Here is a 27,035-nt window from a genome sequence, read left to right on the forward strand (position 1 = left end):
CCCTCAACCGCTCGTACTTAAATGACAAGTGTTGGTATATTGTGTGTCTATTTTCTGGGATTCACATAGTTAACAGCAAAGCTGAGTGAGACACCTCTAAATCCAGTCTCGTCTGTCAGGGTACCAGACTCCCACAGAGGAGAAAGGAAGAAGTCAGACTGGCCACCAGCGACTTCCTTGGTGGCCATTCGGCACTTTAAAGGCAGCTATAGGCCGCTTTCTGTTGCTGCAGTAAACACCATGACCAAAGCAACCTGGAGAGGAAAGGCTTGCTCCAGCTTGCAGGTACAGGCTATAGTCCATCATCAAAGGAAGCAAGAGCTTAAGGCAGAAACCCACTTACTGGTTTGGTCAGCTACCTTTCTTACAGCCCAGGCTCACCTGACTAGGGATGATATCGCCCACGCTGGGCTGGGCCCTCCTCAGCAATTAGCAATCAAGAACATGCTCAACAGACGTTATCTATAAACCAATCCAATTGAGGAAACTTTCCTCTTGCCCCCCCCCCCCCCCCCCCCCCCCCCCCCCCCCCCCCCCCGCCCAAGACAAGGCTTTCTCTGTGAAGCCTTGGCTGTCCTGGAACTCTCTCTGTAGACCAGGCTGGCCTCGTACTCAGAGATCCACCTGTGTCTGCCTCCTGAGTGCCAGGATTAAAGGTGAGCACCATTACCCAGCAGAGGCAACTTTTCAATTGAGATTCCTTCTTCCCAGATGTGTCAAGTTGACAACCATGATTAGCCACCACAGTAGCTTATTCCAGGAAAAACTTCGGGAATGTAAGGGAAATTAATTTACCAATAGGTTAAAGCATGGACGCTTTTTTTAAAAAAGGTGTGGTGCTGAGGATTGAGCCACTCGGCCTCACACATGCCTGGCCAGCAATCACTGAGCAACATCCCATGCCCCAGATCCCAGGTGGTTCTTTAATAAATTTACTGTCTCCATGTGATTGGGAAGGGGATGTACCACAAGTGTAGAGGTCAAAGGACAACTTTGTGGAGCTGGTTCCCCCGCCTCAGGTTGTCAGGCTCGTGTGTAGTGTGCTAAGGGCTTTTATCCACTGATCGTCATGTTAGCCTAGACCCCCTGACTGTTAACAATGCCAGTTAAATAGTACTTGTCCAGGAAAGTGACACTGGGAACATGCTCTTGGTGAAGCACCAAGTAGTGGATGTCCCCTGTGCTGGGTTGTGGCTCCACCCATCATTAGCCACAGACTGACCTGGAGGACTTGCACAGGTCTGGGAGGCTCCTGACAGCCAGCATGCAGTCTTTGGTCGCCATCCCTCTGCTTACCTGGCCTCCTTTTTAAAAACTGTCCAGTGGTAATAAGCTCAGCCCCTGTCTGTGTTCTGTGGAACCTCTGCTTGTGTGCCTGGCCTGCTGGTCTGTGCAGCTGCTGAGAGTATCAGCCTTGGCACAGCTGTCCCAACCTCTCAGGAGAGGAGTTTGGGCTGATTTCCTTAGGCATATAGCAGGGTGGCCACTGCGCTGGCGTCCTCTCAAAGCACGGCTCCGTTAACCTTCAAAGGGGAGGAAGAGAGCCTTCCCATGGGTGAACAGTGCTCTCCTTTCCAGGCTGGCTTCCTTACTTGGATTCCCTTCCAAAGTAACTGTCCACATCCTAACCACCTGCATCCAGGGACATGCCAAGGCAGAGTATGTAAAGGCTTAACCAGAAGCCACTGACACCATCAGTAGCCTCAGAAGAGGATTGGGATTTCCTCACCAGGCAGCAGCAGGTCCCCCAAAAACCTGTGTGCGTCCTGGGAGCTGCAGTCACAGCCAAGGCTTTCCAGACCCATCAGACCTGAGGAGTGAGGGTGCTGAGATCCAGCTGGGTGCTGTTGGAAACACCCAATCCCAGGTTCTAGCAGACATGGCTCCCCTTTAAGGATGGAGAGTGCCTCTGCCTCCTGCATGATAGGATTAAGGGTGTGTGCCATCACTGCCTGACCTCTATGTCTAATCTAGTGGAGGCTCTGTCCTCCGATCCTCAGACAAGTTTATTAGGGTACACAATATATCACCACAGTCCTGGGCTGGAACACAGCCACCACTGGCCTCTCCCTGACCCCCATGCCCAGCCCTGGCTTTTGCTGAGGTTCTCTGTTCTCTCTGGAGGAGATGGCTGCTGGTTGTCTGCCTCTCTCTGGCAGAGGAGCATTTGGGCCCCTCCCTCAGCGTGGCAATGAGGCGGCACTGGTGTCTGTGTCACTTTGGCTGCCTTAGGATCTGACCCTCGGACTAGCCCTGTCCTGTGCTCTCCTTCCTCCTTTCTCAACTTCCAAGGCTTGTAGCTCTTTAGTTACTGTCCAGCCTGTTCCCCCACCCCCCTCCTGGAGCTGGGACTGAAAGCACGTTTTGTTTTCTTGTTGGCAGTGCTTGAGACTGAACCCAAGGCCTTATGCTTGCTGAGCAAGTACCGACAAGCTACACTCTACTCCCCGAGACTAAAAAGGAACTGAGTTTTTGACCTGGGGGGCAGGGGAGGGGAACCTCAGAAGAGATGTCCAGTGATGGCATTAAAAGCACATTATGCTTATCTCCCAGTCTGGAGCTGGCCAAGCAGGCTTGGCTGGCTGGGCTACTGAGCCCCAGGGATCCGCCCCAGTGCTGGGATTACAGGCATAGGCCACTGCACCTCGCTTTTTCTAAGATGGGTTCTGGAGGGAAAACTCAGACCCTTGGATTTGCAAGGAAAGCACTTTACCAGCTGAGCTATCTCAGCACAACTACTAGGGCTTTCAAGACAGAACCAATAGAATGGATATATCTATAATAAATATACGTATAAATATAATAGTAAATATACAATATAATAATCCTCTCTTAATATATATTTAATACACATTAAATTATATTTATACTATATCTAATAAATGTTATATACTTATGTATTATATTTATATATTATGTATAAAATATATAATTAATATAACACTATATTATATTATATGATTATATTACATATATAACATGTAATATGTATATTATACATAGTAATATGTAAGTACATTTACACATATATGCACATATACATACATACAATATATCATGCATATACACAATGTATCACATATATTATATATATGAATTACATTTATACACTTATATTAATATGTATAATATATGCTTATTATATTTGTTTATAATATTTATTAGATTGATTTACATGAAATGGCCAGAGTAGTCCCACAATGGCTGACACACTGGAAAGGGAGCCAGTAGTTGCTCATTCCACAAGGCTGACTGCCCCAGCAGTCCCAATCTGACATTGAAGGCCTGGAGGATTCCCGGTGAGCTGATGGTCTTTAGTCTCTGTGAGAAGCCTGAAGAATCTAGTTCTGACATCAGTGAAGGAAATGCAGCAGCAGCTGCAGCAGGTTCAAGACTCTGGTTATGAAATTGTCAGTCTCCCCATCTGTAAAATGGGTATGGCAGAAGGCACATGGCTGGAGGCAGGAGGCCTCGGTTCCTTCCCTCTCTGGCTCTTGCCCTCACTGGAAGGAAGGAAGCAGATGCCTTCCCACAGCCTGTGCTTCTTTTTTCCACCCAAAGCTGCTTCTCGTTCAGATGCTGACCACTCCTCCACACAGCCTAGGTCTCCAGGAAGGCTAAGCTCTCCCTCTGCCTTGGATGATCAGCATAGAAACCTAGAAAGATTCAGACCCAGGCCTGGGCACAGGGCTTAAGGTGCTGCAGGGAACTGATGTCCACACCTCCCAGGAGTGGACAGTGATTCCCACCAGCCACTGGTTCTGGTTTTGTTGTTTTGTTTTTCGAGACAAAGTTTCTCTGTGTAGCTCTGGCTATCCTGGAACTCACACTGTAGACCAGGCTGGCCTTGAACTCACAGAGATTCTGCCTGCCTCTGCCTCCAGAGTGCTGGAATTAAAGGCTGGCCCCAACCTCTACCTGACTGTTTCTGAGACAGGGTCTCACTTTGTAGCTCAGACTGACCTTGAATATATTATCCTGCAGCTTCAGCCTCCCCAAGGCTGGGATTACAGGTGTCTATTATCATACCCAGCACTCTATCATTGTAAGGAGAAAAGCAGCAGCTTTCCTGGATATTTTCACTGGCTAGAAGTATGTTCTCTAGCTGTGAGGAAAAGCAGGATGTGTAGCTACTGCAAACCACAGGAAAATATAATGGAACCCAGCTACTATCACAAAAGCTACTACTTGGAAAAGTCAAGGACTTTTCTGAAGGTCAGACCATGGCTTAAGAAGTCTTGGTGATATTTTAGCTTTTGTATATATATAAGCTGGTTCCTACAACGATTTTCTTGTATGCTATGTACTTCCAAGAACTCCTAGCAGTGTATTTATCTAAAATACCTATCAAGCATCCAAGGCCAAACCATCTCCTGAACAAAGGTAACACCCTTATGGAAACAACACTGTCTCCTAGGTCAGGGGGATAGCTTTATTCCTTGTGTAATTCAAGCTGAGACCCTCCTTTCTTATACAGTTTTACTAACATTATAGACTCCTAATTTCTTACCTAACCACTTCTAGGAATGTAGATTGAGCACATAAATTCCCTTTTTGATATACTAACCGATCATTAGTTCTCAATTGACCTCCTCCTCCTTTACCACTTCCCTTTTGGGCTGTAAAAGAAAGCCTGGTGGTCACTGCCTGAGGAAAACTCTTCTCTGCCTTTATGACCCTGTAAGAATTCAAGCCTGTGACCTTGCTCTGCCAGAGGATTGCTACGGCTTGGGTTTATAACTGGATTCCTGAGAGACTTGGGGAGAACTGAGAGAATAAGGAGACTGAGAGGAGGCGAGAGAGAGGAAAAAAGAGAACGGAAGAACTGGATGGGTAAGAACTGGAGAGGAACAGACTAGATGGGAAGAACTAAATTGAAGGGCTAAAAGTGAGTACTAGAGGAACAAGATGGAAGATGAAGAAGAGCTAGATGGGGAAGAACAAGATGAGAAAGAAGGAGATGGGAGAGGAGATGAGGTGGGAAAGAACTAGATTGATGAGAACCTAGATGGGGCAGAACTAAGATGAGAGGATTAAGATAGAACTTAGAGGGGACAGCAGATAAATGCAGATAAAAATCAGGCAAGAAAGGAGCTAGGCATGAGAACAGAATAGAAGCTTATAGAGAGAGAACTGACACAGAATAATAAAGTGTGTGGACTAAGGAGTTCTGTGTACATAGATTCATTTCCTATCATCAAAGATTAAATTATCAGCTGGTTGTAGATTCTTCCTGGACCCTGGGAGGGGACTATAGAGGGGCTGGACCCCCATAGTCCACGATATGTAGCTGTTACTTTAGTCACTCAAGCAAACTGAAGATTCTCATGGCATGGAGGAAAAGACCTTGAAAGTAGCCAGATGGTACAGGGCTTGGGAGATGGTTTAGCACAGAGTGCTTGCCACCCGTGACAAGATCCCCATCATCTGTAAATGTCAGCAATGCCAGGTAGTTATGCCCTGCCTGTAATCTCAACATGGGAGCAAACTGGCAAGCTAGATTTGTGCAAGTTGGTGAGCCCTAGGTTCAGCAGGAGACCCTGCCTTGGTATTGAAGATGGACAGCAACTGAGGAACACACTCACCTCTGGTCTATATGCACAAACACAGACATGTACATGCATATACACACAAAATATTAAAAACATATAAGCAATACAATCGCAAAATTGTGCCCATCCATCCATCCATCCATCCACTTGCCCACACACTCACCACTCATCCTTCTATCTACCCACACATCCATTCATTCCCCCCCCCACCTACCCATCTACCCATACATCCATTCATCTACCCACCCATTCATCATCCTTCACCCACTCATCCATTTATCAAATTATTTATCTTTCACTAGCCCACCCACTCATCCATCCATCCACTCACCCTCCCCTGCAACTGAAATTCCAGGGATTTACCTGTGGTCACCACGATGATGATCATTGAAGGTTTGGTCAGGGGGAGGATGGGCATTTTTCTTCCTGTGGGTTCTGTCACCGTATTTTTACTTACTTTTTTTAGAAGCAAGGAACATATTTCAATAATGAAAGATATCTATAATTATGTTTTTTAAAAATTGAAGTTAATTCTGTAGTCAACTATATGGCTGTTTTTTATGCCCCCAAACCTCTTTAATGTGCCTTAAAACTCAACATCTAAGCCACCTTTGCCTTCCATGGGATCTCACAGGAGTGTGGCTGCATCTAAATTGCCTCTTTCCTCCTCCCCTGGGAACACTGCTACACTATCCATAATCCTCCCAAGTCTCAGGAACTTTGACTGACAGCCCTAGGTAAAAAGAAGTAAGCCCGATGAGAGGATGCAAGTATTTAATGGAACCTATGGGTGAGATGGTTCTCGGGGGCCATCAGAGATGAGATTTTTTTTTTCTCTCTCTCACTTTTACTATCTCTCTATAAAAAATGCTGGTCACATGAGCACAGCAACTTTGTCCTTTTTCTTCTACTATCTCCCTAGTGCTGGGGACATGGCTCAACAAGCATTTGCTGGACTGGAGATGTGTCTCTTTGTCCTTTTTCTTCTATATCTCCCTAGTGCTGGGGACATGGCTCAACAAGCATTTGCTGGACTGGAGATGTGTCTCATTTGGCAGAGTGCATGTGTTTGAATGCTTGGCCTATAGGGAGTGGCACTATTAGGAGGTGTGGCCTTGTTGGAGGAAGTGTGTCATTGTGGGGGAAGACTTTGAGGTCTCATATGCTCAAGCTATGCCCAGTGTGGGACACTGGTCTCTTCTCCTGTCTGTGGATCCAGATGTAGAACTCTCAGCTCCTTCTCCAGCACCATGTCTGCCTGTGTGCTGCCATGCTTCTTGCTGTGTCCATAATGGACTAAACCTCTGAAGTGTAAGCCAGACCCAATTAAGTGTTTTCCTTTATAACAGTTGCCGTGGTCATGGTGCAATAGAAACCCTAACTAAGACACATAGCATGCACAAAGCCCTGGGTTCTATCTCCAAAGCTAAGTAAACCAGATGTGGTGATACACACCTGTAATCCCAGCACTCAGGAGGGAGGAACAGGGAGGAGGATCCGAAGTTCAAAGTCATCCTTGTTTACACAGGGAGTTCAAGACCAGTCTGAACTATATGAGTCTGTGGTGGTTTGAATAGGTATGGCCCCTACAGACTCGTGTGAATGCTTGGCCCATAGGGAGTGGCACTGTTAGGAGGCATGGCCTTGTTGGAAGTGTGTCACTGTGGGGGTAGGCTTTAAGGTCTCATATGCTCAAGCTACACCAGTGTGGCTCACAGTCTCCTTATGCTGTCTTCAGATCCAGATGTAGAACTCTCAGCTCCTCCAGCATTATAGCCATAGTCACCTTAGGACAGTCTTACTATGAAGCCTGGTTGGTCTGGAGCTCACTATGTAGACAAAATACCCATACAAAAAAGACAGCATTTTGGCCAGCGTGTTGGTTGGATTGTGACACACACTTTTTTGTGGAAAGGAAGTGTCCTACCATCACTTTTACTTTATTAATGTGTTTCTTTGTGTGACACTGAGAATATTCTTTTCTAACACCCTGCAGGGAGCCCTGGCAAGCTGGACATGTGCTGAAATGAGTGTGTGGTGTCAAATAAGTTTGAGGGTGGGCACTGCAGGGGACCTTGGTGGGGAGACCCTGGTGGAGATTCGGGAGGTGGTGCTCAGGGTCCGACAGCCTAGGGAAATGGAGCCGAGGCACTCAGCAGAGAGGGAGGCACAGAAGGCAGGTTGTGCACCTAGCTGGGACAGGCCCAGGGGCATGCTCTGCTAAATGGGCTTTGAGCTGTCCTAAGCCAGAAGGGCCTTTGGGCATCGGTCCCAGGGTCTCTGAGCTTCCCAGAGCCCTAAGTGCTAGACTCTGAGGTCAGCCCAGTCCCGGGAATCCTGGATTTAAGGTCAGTCTTAGAGACAGGTGACATTAGGTAAGGGAGTTACCTTCTTGCATCTGCACGTGGGACACCTAAGGACTTGCCTGACTGGGACCATCCTGAAGGATGAGATGATGGAAGGAGATGTGAAAGGAACTCCAGTCACACCATCAAACCCAGGTCTCTCCGTCCAGGCCCCTCCTGTGGGGCCTGCAGGCTATACAGAGGACAGGGGATGACTGGTGCCTTGGCCTCACAACACCTCCCCAGCCCTCCTCCCACTACCCCCTGACACACACACACACTGTTCATTAGAGCAGCTGCCAGCCTCGAAAGGCTGTTGAAATTCAAATGTGTAAAAGCTAAATAAAACTTAAAACACACCTCTCCCATGGCACAACCATATTACAGGTGCCTCAGGAGCCTCCTGTGGCCAGAGGCTGCCAACATAGACAGTGCAGATAGAAGCAATGTCCCTCATTCCAGAGAGTTCGACTGGGTGCCATGTTTTTCTTTTTGAGACAAGAGTTTGCTGCAGTACAGAATGACCTTTGAACCATGTAACCAGAGGAGACTGGTCTTGAACTCCTGATCCTCTGGTCTCTATCTCCCAATTGCTGGGTGCCATTGCATTTAGCTCAGTGCTGAAGCTCTAAAGCAGAGCTCACATGTGTCCTCACTGGGCTGAGTGCTCTGTCGATCACCCCACTGGATCCTTTGGGTTACTGAGAGGCGCCTGTGGTTATCACTCCACCTCTGCTAGCGAGGGACAGAGAGGCTGTGAAGAGTGAGTTTAACTCTGTGGTGGTTAAACTTGGTTGTCAACTTGACTGGACCTGGGATTGGCAAAGAGCCACGTCTCTTTGGGGGGATTAGCTGAGGAGGGACAGCCTCCCCTAGAGTGGGAAACACCTCATGTGTGAGGGAAAACCAGGCCTGCTTTGCCTGCCTGCCTTCATTTCTTGCTTATGGATGCATCTGACCTGTTGCTACCACTCCTACTATGCTCTACTGATATCAGAACCGAGTTTTATCAACCTTCCAGTGTGGACTAAAGACCAGTGGCTCTCCAGGAATCCTCCCTGCCTTCAGCACCAGACTGAAACATCTAGATTACCTAGCCCTGTGGGCTAAGCAGCTGTGAGGTTCTCAGACTCTCCAGCATGCAGATGCCCATTGTTGGCCTAGCTGGTGTCACGTAAGCCAATCACTAAATGCCTTTTGTAATATATATCCATGCTATTGGTTCCATTCTGCTATAGAACATGACCAGTGCACCCACCCAGTTACCCACAGTGGGGTGCTGCTGCTGCTTGAGATGGGCTTCATCCACACCTGACTTTAGAGGGAGACCTAGCATCCAGTATTCCACTGTGCCCACTCCGTGGGCGTCCTCTGCCCTGTGTTCTCAGACTCCAGAAGAAGGCTACCTGAGGTTGTGCCTAGCATCTTTATTGGCTGGGGTGGTGGTGGTGGTGGTGGTGGTCTGCTGAAGGTTGTGGGAGAGGGATTCTAGTATCTCCAGGGCTTGCTCATGGCTCTGCACGTTATCAGGTCATTTTCTTGGGCAGAGGATTAATGATCCCGCTCTCTATGTACTCGAAGACTGTGTATGGGTCCTGGTCCCCGTTGATGGTGATGGCCCGCTCGTAGTACTGCTCCAGGTCCCCAGAGTTCCTGAAGAACAGGTCCGTTCGGAGCCTGATGTAATCCTCTGAGTCCTTGGGGTTCTGCAGGAGACGAGCCTGGACCTCAACGGTGGGAGGGGGCTTGTACATGAGATGGAACCTACAAGGGAAGCAGATGACAAGGGGGGCTCAATCCTCTTGTTGACCATGCTTGAGTGCCCTTGCCCTGTCGCCATTACCACCAGGCACAAATGCCAGCCATGTTTGTACACCCTAGACTGGTCTCAGGAAGAGACAGTTTCTCCTTTGACCTCAGAACTCAGGAGGCCCAGGCAGGCAGATCTCTACAAGCTCCAGGCCAGCCAGAGCTATGGAGTGAGACCCCACCTGAAAACAGAACAAACAACGAACAACCCAGGTTCTTTTCTTCTTTCCTTTTCCCACCTTGGCAAGCCCCCTCCCCCTCCTTGTCACATGTATGTAGGTGCTGGAGGTCAGAAGAGAGTTGGATTCCCTGGAACTAGAAATCCAGGTGGTTGTCAGCTCCCTTTTGTGGGCACTGGGACCCAAGCTCAGTGGAAAAGCACCATCTTTGCAGCCCCTGGCTTTTGTTTTGTTTTGGGGGGACAGGGTTTATTCATCAGGGTTCCCTAGAGAAACAGAACTGACATATATCAGAATGACTGACAGGCTGTGCTTCAGCTGTCTACCAACAAAAGGTCCAAGAATCCAGTAGTTGTTCAGTCCACGAGACTGGATGTCTCAGCTGGTCTTCAGTATATGCCAGAATTCCAAAGAAGTAGACTCTAATGCCAGTGGAGGAATGCACTTGCCGGAGAGAGCCAGAGCAGCAGACAAAGAGAGCAAGCTTCCTTCCTCCATGTCCTTTCTATAGGCTGCCAGCAGAAGGTGTGGCCCAGATGAAAGGTGGATCTTCCTCACCTCAAAAGATCTAGATTAAAAGTGGTCTTCCCACTTCAAATGTTTTAATTAAGAAAAAAATCTCTCACGGGTGTGCCCAGACTCTTGGGTTTTAGTTCATTCTAGATGTAGTCAAGTGGACAACCAAGAGCAGCCATCACAAGTCCACCCCTCGTCAACTTGACACACAATCATATCTCCTTATGTCCTGCTTAATTTTCAAGTGAAAAAAAACAGGTCATAATAACACCTAACTATAATTACCCCATGTAAAAATCAGAAATGTAGTATATATTCAGCCACAACATAATTACTCCTAATATGATATAACCGTCCCTCATACAAACACAAACAAATCGTAAGTTTTAGAATATATAGCAATGCCCCTTGAGGGACATTCTTTTGGTATCTCAAAACTTAAATATGATAACCACTGATATTCTCTTGATTGATAGTATATCACATGATAAGGAAATCAAAGAAAGAAAATGCAAATATCTATACAAACATATTCTTTTTGTTTGTTTGTTTTATTCTTTCAAAACAGGATTTCTCTGTGTAGCCCTGGCTGTCCTGGAACTCACTTTGTAGACCAGGTAGGCCTTGAACTCACAGAGATCCACCTGCCTCTGCCTCCCAAGTGCTGGGATTAAAGGTGTGCATCACCACCACCTGGCTAGCACAAACACACTCTTTATAAAATATGACAGAAACACTCATGTCAATTATAATCCTTGGTCTGCAACTGGCCACATGACCTTAACTGGTATTTATAACCACGTTCCTCTACTACCCATTCTGTACCCTCAGCAAGCACTTCAGCAGGTCTTGACTCTTTTCCTGGAGTGACCCATACCTTCACTCCTGAGGGTCTGTGCCCTTTGCCATCCTGCCTGGATTAGCCTGTTCTACTTTGACTTTAACCACTGACTTTAATCACAGGACATGATAGCACCAGAGACGCCCTAAAGGATCTCCTGCACTCCAGACAGAGTCCTTCTTCCCTCCATTGTGGAGAAGCAATCCAATTTCCCCATGGTAATCTGGATCAGTCATACCTCCTAACACTGTTATTCTGTTCTTAGGCTATTGGGTTAAAGGCATCAGAAACCCAGAGTGACCAGGGGGCAGTCCAAGCATCTAGTTCAAGAGAATGTTCGTTGTGACTCCTGGCAGGAGCACTCCCCTCTCTGGAACCAAAACTTCGAGGCCACATGAACAGGAAGCAAAAATTTTCCTAGTGGGTCATTAGAGGTGTTAGTTAGTAGAACTATTTCCTTTTCCAGCCTTTGATTCCTGGACCCCTAGATCCTGGCTATGGGAAAAACTGTACCATACAGTGGATGATGATTCAGAGTATATACTGCCTTCTGGAGAATCCTGCCCCAGCCCTCCAGGCTGCTGCCACCTAATTGATGCTGTAACTGTGTCTTCAAAAGGCCATTTCGGGGGCTGGAGAGATGGCTCAGAGGTTAAGAGCACTGATTGCTCTTCCAGAGGTCCTGAGTTCAATTCCCAGCAACCACATGGTGGCTCACAACCATCTGTAACGAGATCTGGTGCCCTCTTCTGGCCTGCAGGCACACATGCTGTATACATAATAAATAAATAAATCTTTAAAAAAAAAAAAAAAAAAAAAAAAGGCCATTTCATCCTTTTACCAGGCCAGCTGCTTCAGAATGGTGGGGAACATGGTAAGACCAGTGGGTTCCATGATCATGGTCCACTGTTGTACTTCTCTGGCTGTGAAGTGAGTTCCTGGTCAGAAGCAACACTGTGTAGAATACCATGTTGTGGTGGCACATGCCGGTAGGATTTACTGAAGGAGGCAGAGGCAGGAGGATTCCGAGTTTGAGGCCGGCCTAGGAGGCTTGGGAGAAGCTTTGGCCCAGACTGAACCACAAACAGTGGTGGGACCATGGAGGCAGAGACTGCTGCTCTGAATTGCTGGCTGCTTCTCATCATGTTGGTGACTGTGGTGATGCTGCTACCTGGGACAAAGGATTTACCGCTGCTTGTTCAGAGAAGAATTGCCAGGACCATCATGTTACAAGAAAGCATCAGCAAAGGTCAGTTTGGAAAAGTTTGGCAAGACAAATGGTGGGGAGAAATTGCTGTGAAGATTTTCTCTTCTAGGGAAGAACGTTCATGGTTCCAAGAGATAGACATTTATCAGACTGTGATTGCTCCAAACCACAGAGGAGGCACAGAAAATAAAATAAAATAAAATAAAGTCTTCAGGGAACCATGATCACGCCTAAGAGCGACTTTGAAATCTTCAAAACGATGAAGAGACCCCACAAAGATGATTCCACATGGACTATGGTAAAGCCATTAAGCTGATTAACACCATGGAAAGATCTGCTTTGGACTACAAACTGCTCAGGACAATTTTGAGATGGCTAGCTGAGATGATCCAGCCTGACAGGCTGCTCGAACAAGGACTTGAAACAAACCCTGTATTTTCTCATTATGCAGTGACTAGACAAATGATACAGGACTTGACAATTAACCCAAAAATTTTCTTTTCAAGATTCCCTAAAGATGGCTTCGCCCCTAGAAAGCAAGAAGTAATTTTAAGAAAAAGACGCCCACATTCCCAAGAAGTGGGGTGGGTAATTTTTGGTTGTTTAATGAGTTTTGGATATTGTCATTGTATACAATGGTTGGTTACAAGTTGTTAATTGTTAATGGTCAAGAAAAAAGCTGAACAAGGAGATTAGATTCAGAGTTTTTGTTTAAAAAAGAAAGAAAAAAGAGAAAAGAGAATATAGATATGAGGTAGCTCACTGAATCTATTCTGAGAAAACAGACAAAGAATAATAGGATAAATGGGTAGATCACTGAATCTACTGTAAAAAGAAAAAGGAGAAGATATAAAAATGACAAAAGGTAGACTACTGAATCTATTATGAAAAGAAAAAAGATAGAATATGGATATGATAAGATAAAAAGGTCAATTATTGAATCTACATTTAAAAAGGAACTACTTGTTTTAAATAGGATAAGTAATGAAAATTTTTGTCTGTGTTTATCAAATATTACTGGACTGGACATTGTTAACATATATATATGTATATATATGTATATATATATACATATATATATAAAATGCAGTTTTTTTTCTGAATTTGCCAAATGTTAATGGACTAGACTTCGTTAATGTAATCTTGACTGTGTATATTGTATATACTTATTGGGTATAATTTTTCTTATATTAGTTATAAGCTTTTTTATTTTTAGACAAAAAAGAGGAAATGTGGTGGTATTGTGTTCCCCAAAATATTGTGCACCCTAATAAACTTATCTGGGGTCAGAGACAGAACAGCCACTAGATACAAAGGCTAGAAAACGGTGGCACTCACACCTTTAATCCTAGCATTCCAGAGGTGAAATCCCTCTGGATCTCTGTGAGTTCAAGGACACATTGGAAACAGCCAGGCATGGTGACACACACCTTTAATCCCAAGAAGTGAGCCTTTAATCTCAGGGAGTGATGACAAATAGCAGAAAGGTATATAAGGCATGAAGACCAGGAACTAGAAGCATTTGGCTGGTTAAGCTTTCAGGCTACAAGCAGCAGTTCAGCTGAGAGCCATTCAGATATGAGGACGCAAAGGCTTCCAGTCTGAGGAAACAAGATCAGGTGAGAAGTTGGCCAGGTGAGGTTAGCTGTGGCTTGTTCTGTCTCTCTGATCTTCCAGCTTCAGCCCAATAACTGGCCTCAGGTTTGATTTTATTAATAAGACCTTCTAAGATTCATGATACATCTGTAAGATGTAAGACATTCTGTAAGTGCATGGATGGTGGTTTTGGCGGAAACATTATGTACAGGAAAGGCAGATCCATAACTAGAATAAGTATCTACTTCAGTAAGGATAAAGCACTGTCCTTTCCATGGAGGAAGTGGTCCAGTATAGTCATCCTACCACCAGGTCGCTGGCTGGTCACCCCAGGAATGATGTCATATCTGTGGCTCAGTGTTGGTCTCTGCTGCTGGCAGATCTGGCACTCAGCAGAAGCTGTAGCCAGGTCAGCCTCGGTGAGTGGAAGTCCATGTTGTTGAGTCCATGCCTAACCCCCATCTCTGCCACCATGGCCACTTTGTTCATGGGCCCATTGGGCAATGACAGGGATGGCCAGGGAAAGAGGCTGACTGTCCACAGAATGGGTCATCCTATCTACTTGATTACTGAACTCCTCAGCTGATGTCACCTTTTGATGAGTATTTACATGGGACACAAGTATCTTCACATCCTTTGCCTATTTGGAGAGATCTATCCACAACTTCTTCCTTAGATGCCTTTCTCACCAATTTTCCAATCATGCTCTTTCCAAGTCCCTGACAATCCAGCCAATTCATTGGCTACAGCCCATGAATCAGTGAACAATCATACATCTGGCCAGTTCTCCTTCCAAACAAAGTATATGGCAATATGTACTGTGCAAAGTTCTGCCCACTGTGAAGATTTCCCTTCACCAGTGTCTTTCAGGGTTGTCCCAGACAGGGGTTGTAATGCTACAGCTATCCACTTCTGAGTGGCGCCTGCATAATGCGCAGAATCATTAGTAAACTAGGCCCTAGTCTTCTCTTCCTCATCCCATGAGGCTACAGGTGCATGCCTGGCAGCAGAAGGCTTTGTAATGGGAGTAGAAACCACAGGCATTTGGGCAACGTCTTCATGTAACTTGCTTGTGCCTTCGGGACCTGCTCAGGCTCAGTCACATATATACATACCATTTCCATTTGATAATGGATTGTAAAAAAAAAATTAAAAAAAGATAATGGATTGTGGCTGTGTACATCCTACTTTATGACTTGGTGGGTCAGATAACACCCAGCTCATGATGAGCATCTCAGGTCGCATGGTAACTTGGTGGCCCATTGTCAAATGTTCAGTTTCCACTAAGACCCAATAGCAGGCCAAAGGTTGTCTTTTAAAGGGAATAGTTGTTTGCAGACAATGGCAGAGACTTGCTCCATAACCCTAAAGGTTTCTTCTATGGTTCACAGAAGAGCTTGCCAAAGGGGCTTGCCGAAGGCTCCAAACAGCATCCCTATCTGTCACTGACACCTCAAGTACCATCAGGTCTGCTGAATCATAATGTTCAAATGATAGAACAGCCAAATGGTCAGCATGCTGAATCTGTTGAAGAGCCTTCTCCTGTTCCAGAGAGAAGTATTTTGGTACCCCACTCCTGGTACCAAAATCTGTATTTTTGTCAGGGATCTCTAGAGGAACAGAACTGATAGAATGAATATATATATATATGTTCTCTGGCTATTACACAAAGAAACTGTCTCAAAAACAACAACAAAACAACAACAACAACAACAATAAAACAAAAACAAAAACAAAAAAGAAAGGAAGGAAGGAAGGAAGGGAGGAAAACCCATCACAGGTGTACCCAGCCACTTGGGTTTCAGTTAATTCCAGATGTTGTCAAGTTGACAACCAAAGAACAGTCATCACACAAGATTTCCTCTATGTAGTCCTGGCTGTCCTGGAACTCCCTAAGTAGACCAGGCTAGCCTAAAAGCCAGAGATCCACCTGCCTCTTCCTCCCAAGTGCTGGGATTAAAGGCATATACCACCACAAAGGGTTTTGTTTTGTTTGTTTGGTTTTTTTTTTCTTTTTTTTTTCGAGACAGGGTTTCTCTGTGTAGCTTTGCGCCTTTCCTGGAACTCGCTTTGGAGACCAGGCTGGCCTCGAACTCACAGAGATCCGCCTGGCTCTGCCTCCTGAGTGCTGGGATTAAAGGCGTGCGCCACCACCGCCCGGCTTGTTTTGTTTTTTAAGTGTGTGTGTGTCTGTGTCTGTGTCTGTGTGTCTGTGTGTGTTCCAGTGACTGAACTCAGGTCCTCGTGCTTTCAAGGCAAGCACTTTACCATCTGAGATCTCCCCGGCTTCATCTGTTCTTTTTTCATCCTTCCAAACACTATTTGTTAAGTATTAACAGCCTGCCCATCTGGTGCAGCCATTACTGAAGGGGAGTCCAGCTGGGGGCTGGGAATACAGTGACCAGATACTTAACCAGTGTGTTGCTGCAGGGCCTGGTACATTTCTTCCCTCACTCTTGCAGACAGGGAGCCAAAAGACATGCCCAGAACTCACAAAACCACCCTGTTTGTAGCCTCCGTCTGTCGTAGCCAGTGCTGTCCTGAAGCAGGTCCACAAAGGCACTGAGCACCTTAGTGAAGAGGCGGCTGTACAGGGGGCCTGGCCACCAACAGCCCTCCATGACCAGCCACCAGTAAGCCCTGACCAACCTTTCTCCTGAGACAGGGTCAGTCCTTCTCAGCGTCATTCGCTCCAGGATGGAATCCAATGGCACGTTCAGGAAGAACACCCTGCAGAGAGACACCACAGCAGCCATGTTTGTTACTGTCTGGACCTGGGAAAGCTTTGACAGCCTGGCCTGCTAATCCTGGGGAGACTACTCCTCCCTTTCCCCGCTGACAGTGGAGATGTCAAAGCTGACCTGTCAACATGACTTCCGGGTACACAGCAAACCCACCTAGAGCCCAGAGCCTAGAGCCCCGCCCTCCTTCTCTATCAAACTCACTCTCCAGGCCAATAACACCCCAATGCCAGATACTAGGGTGACCAGAGACTGCCCAGAGTCTTCCAGAATCATCCATTGGCCACTCTGGAGCCTACACTGCCTTGTACACTCCTACCCAAAGAAACCACAACCAAGTTCCTCGGCCACCCTGTCTCCTTCCCCTGCTTCCTCCTGCCCTTGAAGTCTCCCCGGTGTGGCCTTGTGGGGCATTTAGCTCTCTACTGTCACTCATTTACTTCCAAAAACTACATCTTGCTACAGTCAAGACAAGAACAGTCACCATGGTCACCAGTGGGAACCCCAGGCCAGACTTTTGTAACCATAGTGCCAAGGCTGGCATTACTCTCCACAGGTGTGCATGTGTGTGTCTCAGGGAGCAGGTCTGCCCCAGCTCCACGAGGCAGCCAAGTATGGCTGTTCAGACCCTGCCTGGACTCTCCCTGCTCCATTCCTCTTGGCTGGGAGATACCTTTTCCTTCTGGCTCTTTCGTGCCTGTGGCGTGGCTGTGACCAGGGCTGTGAAGAGGCTAGGCTGAGCTCAGGCCTCCCCCTGGCTCCAGGGGCTGGTGCAGGATGCAGACCCAAGCCAAGCCAGGCAGGTGCAAGGCAGCTCCAGTCCCTTCTACGGGAGCTTCATCTACTGACTCGGAAGAGGCAGCTTGCCCAGAGCCTTCGGAGAGCGGCCAGAGACACTAGGGCTAAGCATTGCCTGAGGCTCATACTTCAGTGTTTGACTGACACAATTATGTAAATCTCTTCTTTTGCTTAGATTGGCTTCCTCTGGGTTCCTTCTAACACTTACCCAGAGTTATTCTTAAAAAAAAAAAAAAAAAGCTGGGCAGTGGTGGCGCACACCTTTAATCTCAGCACTCGGGAGGCAGAGGCAGGCGGATCTCTGTGAGTTTGAGGCCAGCCTGATCTACAAAGCGAGTTCCAGGGAAAGGCGCAAAGCTACACAGAGAAACCCTGTCTCAAAACAAACAAACAAACAAACAAACAAAAACAACCAAACTTTTGTTTATTCATTTTTTTGGGAGGTTGTTGGGGGCATGTACCACAATGTGTATTAGAGGTCAAAGAAACTATGGGGGACCCTGTAGGCACTATGGGAGAGGCAAGAAATGAAACTCAGTTCAGCTCGACTTAATTAGCCATCACTGGTTCAAACTTCTAGAGTCTGATGCCAGATGGTTTATTTTAGCCGTATTTAAGCACAGCACAATTTTGGGGAAAAGTTTTCTGATGACAGTTAACTCTTTCCCATGGATACAACAAAGCTTAAAACATGTTAACATTGAAACACTTTGTGTGTGTGTGTGTGTGTGTGTGTGTGTGTGTGTGTGTGTGTGTGTGTGTGTGTGTGTAGCCCTGGCTGCCCTAGAACTCTCTCTGTAGATCAGGCTGGCCTTGAACTTACAGAGATCCAAGCGCTGGGATTAAAGGTGTGTGCCACCACCTCCTAGCTACATTGAAACTCATACATATGGTTTCTTCAATAAAGATGGGTTCTTGTTGACTCAGAAACAGTGCTCAAGATAAGGGTCTAGGGAGAATGACTGAGTTTGTAAACATAAGGCCTGTGGGGGTCAGGATTGGTCTGGCCCTGTGATAACACAGAAGTCACCTAGGCTGTCGTACAGTACAAATGGCATCTCTCATGAGGACGGGCTTTATGGACTGAGAAGCAATGCTCAAGGCTTAGAGGGGGAAAGTCGGGGATAAACGAACCTAACAGTCTGGGGGATTCAGGTGAAGCCTGGCCCGACAGATAGCAAAAGATCACCAGGTTGTGAACGATATCCTTCCCAGCATTCCAGGTGGAAGCCAGGCAAACATCTCCTTCCTTTGAAGAGACAAGCCCGTGTGTTTAACTTTCCTGTTTTCCTTATTGCTTATCTGTGTGCACAAGGACCTCGTACCCTCTACAGACAACTTGCAGGGGTCAGTTCTCTCCTTCCACCTGTGGGTCCCCGGGATTGAACTCAGGTCATCAGGCTTGGCAAGTGCCCTCACCCACTGAGGCATCTAACCAGCCCCGGTGACCTTTTTTGCTGTGACCTAACACATGACAAGAAGCAATCTGAGGGAGGAGGCCTTTATTCTGGCTCACAGTTCAAGGATGAAAGCATCACGGTGGGGGGCTGGGCACAGTGGCAGGACAGTGAGGCAGCTGCTCACTCACACTGTTTCTGCCGTCAGGAAGTGGAGAGCAAACAGGAAGCTGGCCTCAAGGCCTGCCCCCAACCCCCAGTGACAGACTTCTGCTAGAAAGGCTCTACCTCCTAAAGGTTCCAGAACGTTCCCAAAGGGCACCAAGTGTTTACACACATGAGCCAATTATGAGACCTTTCACATTCGAGGCACACAGACAGCTGGCACACTTGGTATCAGACACTAGAACACGTATGAACTCAAGAACAAAACAGCTAACCAATAAATGGGGAAGCAGAGAGGGATGCTCTTTCTCAGGCCAGCCACTCCCGGGGCTGGTCTCCTTCTCTCCCTTTGCCCAGCTTCCCCTCCCTGAAGGCCAGCCACCTCCCGACAGTCTCCACACAACCCTGCTGGCACCCCACAGGGCAGGCACCACGACAAGCTCTTCCCCACTGCCAGGCTGTCTGTCCATCAGCCTCATTCAACTTTTCCACACTGAACAGGATGTTGTTATCTACAAAGTTCACACTCAGGAACCAAGTCAAGTTATAAAACACACATACACATACTTACAGACACACACACACACTCACACATATACTTACACACACACACATACACACACTCACACTCATGGTTTACTAATCCAGGCTGCAAGTGGCCCACGGACTTGAGGTGGACACATCTGCCTCCTAATGACTCCAGTTCATAGAGTTCCACAAAACACCACTGGTACAATACAGTGTGCACAGCTCGGGATAAATTAAAAGTCCAGCAATACACCAGAAGAATAACTCATTATTACAGTTAACTGAGCTTTAATCCAGGAATGGAAGCCTAGTATTTTTTAATCAATTTAAAATTTAAAATGAAGGTACCAAAACTACACAGAGAAACCCTGTCTCAAAAAAACTAATAAATAAATAAAATTAAAAGTGAAATCCTGCCGGGCGGTGGTGGCGCATGCCTTTAATCCCAGCACTCGGGAGGCAGAGGCAGGCGGATCTCTGTGAGTTCGAGGCCAGCCTGGTCTACAGCGCGAGATCCAGGAAAGGCGCAAAGCTACACAGAGAAACCCTGTCTCGAAAAACCAAAAAAAAAAAAAAAGTGAAATCCTGCACTTTTAGACTAGGTAGACAGCATCTCACTATGTAGCCTAGCTAGTCATCGACTGTTACGCAGCCCAGACTGGCCTTGCATTCTCAATCCTCCTGCCTCAGGCTCCTGAGGGTTACAACTGCAGGTGCATGCCACCATGCATGAGGAGAGAGGACAATACAGATCAGCTCACAAAACAACAACAACACAACACAACCACCAACACTGTGCAAAAGTGAAAGACTGAACGTTTTCCTCTGACAAGGTAACAGGGCAAGGATGTCTGCTCTCATTATCCCTGTTCAACTGATTGCTGTAACTGGTCCTCTGACCACTACACACACGCGTGCACTTGCACACATGCGTGCACACGCACGTGCACACACACATATGCATGCATGCACGCACGCACCAAATGTAATTTTAAAAAAAAAAAAAACCTCTGTGTATCAAAATACATTAAGAAATAAGCCAGAATGAGAAAAATATTTTCAAAACACATATCTGGTTAAGCATTTGTATCCAAAACTCAGGAAGTATGAAGTACTCGCACAGTTGGCAACACACACGTGCAGGTGCCCTGACTGCTCGGGGATCCCGGAACTGACATCCAAAGGGGAAAGTGTGGCGTCTGAAGACAGACAGTTTCTTGAAAAAGGCTCAAGTTGCCTCCTCCTTCCAGCACATCCAAGACCCAGCCACTGCCATGGGGAGCCTCCTGGTGCTGGAAGGCACCAGGGCTCTTTCTGTCCAGACCATCTGTGACTGTCTCTGGCCGTGGTATGACTCATGGTGTTTCCTCTCAGGTCACTACACATGACCACCATTGGAGGAGGGCCAGGAAGAGGGGAGTTGTTAGTAAAAACACAAAGCACCCCAGAATGATGGAGTGATGGACAAGGGCTTGACTGGAAGCATCATCCAGGACATGGAAGAAGATGACACCAGGGTAGTCCTCTTTCAATGGCAAATTTCACAGCATTCCAAGAGCACAAAGCAGAAGTAGCCAGTTCTTTTCTTCTTTTAGATTTAATTGTTTTTATTTAATGTGTATGAGTGATTTGACTGCATCTGTCTGTGTACTACGTATGTACCTGGTGCCCACAGAGGTCATAAGAGGACATCAGATCCCCTGGAACTGAATTATGGATGTTGTAAGCTGGCACGTGGGTTCTGGGAATAGAACTCGGTCCTCTGCAAAAGCAACAAGTGCTCTTAGCTGCTGAGCATATGGAAGCCATAAGACATCCTCAAGGGTCATCTTAAGGAACCCTGCCCACCTCCTTTGAGACAGGGTCTCTCATTTTCCTAGAGTTCACCGATTCAGCTATAGGCTGGTTAGCTGGGGAGCCCCAGGGATCTCCCTGTCCCTGCCTTCCCTGGGCTAGGATTACAGCTATACACCAGCATGCCAGGCGTTTTTCTGTGAGTTCTGGGGATGGGACCCAGAACGCTGAGCCACCTGCCCAGCCTCACAGTTTCACTACGCATTGTCCCACTCCACCAGAGGATGTTCAGTCCAGATTAAGACCATGGCAGGTTCATCCCTTAAGCACACCAAGGTTCGAGACAGGGGCTGTGGCTGCCTTGTTGGTACTGTGTCCTTCCTGCCTGGGAAACGCTGAGAGCCGACACATGCTGAGAGTGAGCAGGTGGGGTCGCACACAAAACGGCTGGACCCCATCCTAGCAAAGCACAGCTTTGAGTCCGTGCAGTTGGCCTCCTGGCCCTCCTGACAGGTGCCTGGGTCACAGGCCAAGCCTGCAAAGATTCCTGAAGTTCATGGTTGAGAAAGGCTGTGCCCAGGAAGAGGCGTGCGGAGGAGCGTCTGGACACGAGGCCTCTCTGGCCAGGATTTTAAAGTGCTTGCCATGCAGCCCTTTCACTCTGACAAGTATATCTGAAAAACCCAAAGGGCAAACACCTCCACCTGATCCTACCACCTTGGGCATCTTGTGTCTGGCCTTGGGTCACAGTGACAGCCCCTCTCATTTCCAGCTCCCACTCCTTCAAAAACAAGGGCTCCCACTGGCCAGTTCTTGTTGAAAACGGTGCATAATTGACAGTGCAAACCCATCCTGGCAGTATCTGCAGTCTCTCCAGAGGCAAGCAACAAACTCACTCTCCCTGCTGTTAACTAGTAAATTAGCAAGCGTTCCTGGCAGTTCACGAAGTGCATTTCCAAACACAGCAGCCGGCTGAAGGAGAATGACCCAGGATACTCCTGCATAATCCAGCTCTTTTTAAAAGCCCTCTGAAAATGTCTCCCTCCTTCACCACTGAGAAGAAAGGGAAAAAAAATCTTTTCCTGTGCACACTGCCACCCAGGAGCTCCCCAGACAATAAGGAGAAGCCAATTGTCAGAGCCAGGTAGTCCTGCAAGCTTTTCCCACAGAGAAAAGCAAATGAGTTTAAGGCAAAAATAACAGGAGACAAGCTGGCCACCACCTGTGAAGCAAGCCCTTCAGCAGGGTTCCCAGGGAACCCAAGCTATCCTTGGGGCTTGGTAGGGACAGAAGGATTGATGAGGGACAGAAGTAAGCAACTGCTTAAGCCTTCTGAGTGAGGCTTCATCCAGTTAGGTCTCTGGCTGGCATGTGCACCCTCATACTGGCTTTGGGTCAGCAGAGTAGTAAAGGGCTGAGATCCACATCCTGAGACAAGAAGACCAGGCCAACAGGACACAAGACCTTCCCTAAGCCATCAAGGCTCTTGTGAGCTTGAAACCGCCTAACACAGCAGTTTTTCCCCTCAAATCTGTGTTCAGACGCCCCCATCATTCTGCTGTTTTAAAAACTAAATTCTGGGGCTCCGGAGATAGCTCAAGAGGTGAGTGCTTGCCTTGTAAGGACAAGAGCCTGAGCTCAGTCTGCAGAGCCCATCGAAAAAGAAAAGCAAACGGCCCGACAGTATGTGCTGAAACCAAGTGCTGGGGAGGCAGAGACAGGCAGAGTCCCTAGAGTCTGTGACTAGCCATCCAGCCTACTTGGGGAGCTCTAGTCCAGTAAAAGTCTCTTTCTCAAAAGAAGGTGGGCAGCTGAAGGAATGGCAACCATGGTTGACCTCTAGCCTAGTCCGTTCATCTCTCTCCATCTGTCTCCTCTCTGTCTGTCTGTCTCTGTCTCTCTCTCTCTGTCTCTCTGTCTCTCTCTCTCTCTCTCTCTCTCTCTCTCTCTCTCTCTCTCTCTCACACACACACACACACACACACACACACACACACACACACACACCACTTCCAGCTTTTCTGGTGCTGTTGACTTATACAATTAGGTCACAGACCCATGTGTCCTTTACAGCTAGACCAACATGAAATACTGACAAAGAGTGCAAATAGTTTCTTTTTCTTTTTCTTTTTTTGAGACAGAGTTTCTCTGTACAGCTTTGGAGCCTTTCCTGGAACTCACTCTGTAGCCCAGGCTGGCCTCGAACTCACAGAGATCCGCCTGCCTCTGCTTCCCGAGTGCTGGGATTAAAGGCGTGCGCCACTACCGACCACCCAGCTTGCAAATACTTTTCTAAAGAAAAAAGGTGTATTTCTTCCATATGTGTATGTGAGTGTCTGTATGCATGCATGCGTGTGCCTGGTGCACACAGAGGCTGGAAGAGGGTGTTGGTCGACCTGAACTGGAGTTAGATGCTTCATGACCACCTATGTTGGTGCTGGGAACCAAATCCCAGTCCTCTGCAAAGGCAGCAAGTTCTCTTAGCCACAGAGCCATCTCTCCAGCCTTCGGAGAATGTAAACGCTTTTGTTCTGACCACTAGCTTGCTAACCCAACCAAACAGCCCACATGCTGTGGGAAGATGTTCGAATTTCATTTCAGTTACTGTGATAAAATACCAGAAAGATTTGAAAACATCTCCCTTGTGGGACCCTCTTATTTGAGATGACCATGATTTCCAAATGAAGAAACACAGAGACTTGTGAACATTAGTACAACAAAAATACCCTGGCACAGAAAGGTACTCTTGATATATTAATTGAAAAAGTATGTTGGGACTGGGGAATATAGCTACATTGGTAGTATGCTTGAGGTCCTGGGTTCTGTCCCCAGCACTGCAGAAACTGGCATGGTGGTGCACGCCTATAATCCCAGCTTTTAGGAAGTGGAGGCAGGAGGATCAGAAGGGCAAGGTCATCTTCAGCTACAACAGGTTAAGGGCAGCTTGGGCTACATTAGACTCTGTCTCAAAAATGAACAAATAGGTGAAATTGTCTGTGCCACTTAAAAATGTACAGGAAAAGCCTGACATGGTGCTGTAACATGCCCAGCTTACTCAGGAGACTGACACAGGAGGATGCCCTTGAGTTTAAGGGTTTGAGGTCAGCTTGGACAATATAGTGAAACCCTGTTTCCAAAAACAAAACAAAAACCAAATACTAGAATAGCAAAGGCAACCATGCCTTGACATTGGCGGGATGCAAAGCTCACACGGTCCTTGTCCCCATCCTTGACATTGGCAGGATGCGAGGCTCACACGGTCCTTGTCTCCATGTGTTGACATTGGCGGGATGCGAAGCTCACACGTTCCTTGTCTCCATCCTTGACATTGTCGGGATGCGAAGCTCACACGGTCCTTGTCTCTATCCTTGACATTGTCGGGATGCGAGGCTCACACGGTCCTTGTCTCCATGTGTTGACATTGGCGGGATGCGAAGCTCACACGTTCCTTGTCTCTATCCTTGATATTGGCGGGATGCGAAGCTCACAGTCCTTGTCCCTATCCTCGCTTCACGGTTTGCTGGGAATTCGGTTTATGCATGTCAGGGGGAGCCCTGAAAATTAGAGCATTTGCCCATTTCTCTGGTGTAAATTCTCCCAATCTAGCTGCAAGCTGCCTCATTGACATCACTAAGTATGGAGCTTGGAAATGATGCACAGAGTAGAGTCTCGGGGGCTGGAACACATTGCTGCAGCCTCTGGGGACCAGCCAGGACTATGGCCCTTCTGGTGTGGGCCAAGACTTGGCCAACTGCCTATGGGGTTCTTGAACCTTGAGCAGGCCCCTGTGGATACATTGCCATACTTAATCCTCACAACACCCTATGAGGCTGTGGTACCAGGACACATCACACATTGACACATCACAGGTCATGAAGAGCAAGGCTCTGGACAGTTACTCAGCTGAGAAGTGGCCCTGAGACTGCTCCCAGATTGTACCCTTAACCTCTCTGTACTGTGCTTATTTCTCTCTATGCTAGTGACCCCTGCTCTGTGCCTTCAGGAGGCCAGAGGCATGATGGTTGCCATCCCTTGTCACTAATGCAAGGGAGGGACCTGAGATCTACAGAGACTGATTCTCACCCTCCCTGGCTCACTTCCCTTGGGCCTGCTACAGCCATTGTATTCCGAGGAATTCTTACTTTCCTTTGTCCCACTGGCCTACCTGGACCATCTCCTTGAAGATTTCAAATGTGTTTTGCTTCTTGGCTTCAGTTTGAATCTTTGGCCTTTTGTTTATCACCACCATCACCACCACCATCACCACCACCACCACCATCACCATCACCAACACCATCACTACCACCACCATCACCACCACCACCACCATCATCATTGTCATCACCAGCACCATCACCATCACTACCACCATCACCACCACCACCACCACCACCACCACCACCACCACCACCACCATCACCATCATCACCACCACCACCATCACCATCACCATCACCATCATCATCACCATCACCACCACCATCATCACCATCACCATCATCACCACCACCACCATCACCATCATCACTACCATCATCATCACCATCACCACCACCATCACCATCACCATCACCACTATCATCACCATCACCACCATCATTACCCTTGTCATCACACCCACCACTCTCACCATCACCATCAGTCCATCAACACTGCCATCACCATTGCCGTCAGCAGCAGCAGCAGCAGCAGCATCACTACCTTAATCACCACCATCGTCATCCCCATCAAAAACTTTGTCAACACTATGTGCCAGAGATTTGTACTAAGCATGGCACACATCACAGCACCCGCCCTCCCCCATGGAAGACACCTGCATAGGTGCTGTGATCCTGACCATTTCAAGGGCCTACAGGTCATGTACTGTCTCTAGACTGGGCTCCCAGTCCATCAGGTTTCAGGATGCCCTGCTATGTTCCTATGTGTCAGAAAACCATGATTCATTCCCCCGAGTGGTTAAAACATTCCAGAAGTCTCTAATGAGACGTAGGGACCACACAGTGAACACTGAAGCCACTTAACCCACAGGATGTAGCTGGATTTAATTGTTCAGGTTCCTCTGTGGCTGCCCAAGGTCTGAGTCCCTCCTCATCCTCCTCATGGAGGATGGTGGTACATCGCTAGCTGCCTCTTGGGGCCAAAGACAAACAATGCAGGATGTAAAAGACTGCTCACCCCCAACCACGACTGCCGTGCCTAGGGAATCAGTCACTGCGTTTCTTAAACCCACACTTTAATTACTCCAAAATTATGTTAAATCCTTGCATAAAAACAGCTACAACTCTCTCCTGAAGAATTTCACTACAGTTAGTTGGGCTGTCTCTAGACACTTGGTTAAAAGGAAATAGATAAGGTCTTCAAAATAAGGCAAGGAGGCCATCCTTCGTCAGCCCATCTAGGGGTCAGAGTCTTAGGAGGCGGGGGCAGAAGTCTCCCATTTTACAGACAGAAAGGGAAGAAAATACCCTTTGGCTTGGCAACGTAATAGGCTTTACTTCTGGAAAAAAAAAAAAAACAAGCCTGATTAAATATTAATAGCCAGTGGTATTAATTAAGGGGGAAGAGTC

The 27,035-nt window shown here is 47.3% G+C and overlaps 1 protein-coding gene across 2 annotated transcripts in view; it reads right to left on the reverse strand.

The window, feature by feature from the left end:
- Nucleotides 1–3,155: 3,155 nt before the first annotated feature.
- The window catches only part of Ak8 (adenylate kinase 8), a 128,586-nt gene continuing 104,706 nt past the window's right edge, over nt 3,156–27,035 (reverse strand). For both annotated transcript variants that reach the window (XM_052725164.1, XM_052725165.1), the window contains exons 12-13: nt 16,695–16,775; nt 3,156–9,661 (exon numbers count right to left, since the gene is read on the reverse strand). In XM_052725164.1, coding sequence (XP_052581124.1) covers nt 9,424–9,661; nt 16,695–16,775 — 319 coding nt within the window. In that variant the 3' untranslated portion in view covers nt 3,156–9,423. The remainder of the gene's footprint in view (nt 9,662–16,694; nt 16,776–27,035) is intronic.

Source organism: Peromyscus californicus, unplaced genomic scaffold, assembly GCF_007827085.1.
Source record: "Peromyscus californicus insignis strain IS unplaced genomic scaffold, ASM782708v3 Scaffold_7__1_contigs__length_154581171, whole genome shotgun sequence".
NCBI classification, from domain to species: Eukaryota; Metazoa; Chordata; class Mammalia; order Rodentia; family Cricetidae; genus Peromyscus; species Peromyscus californicus.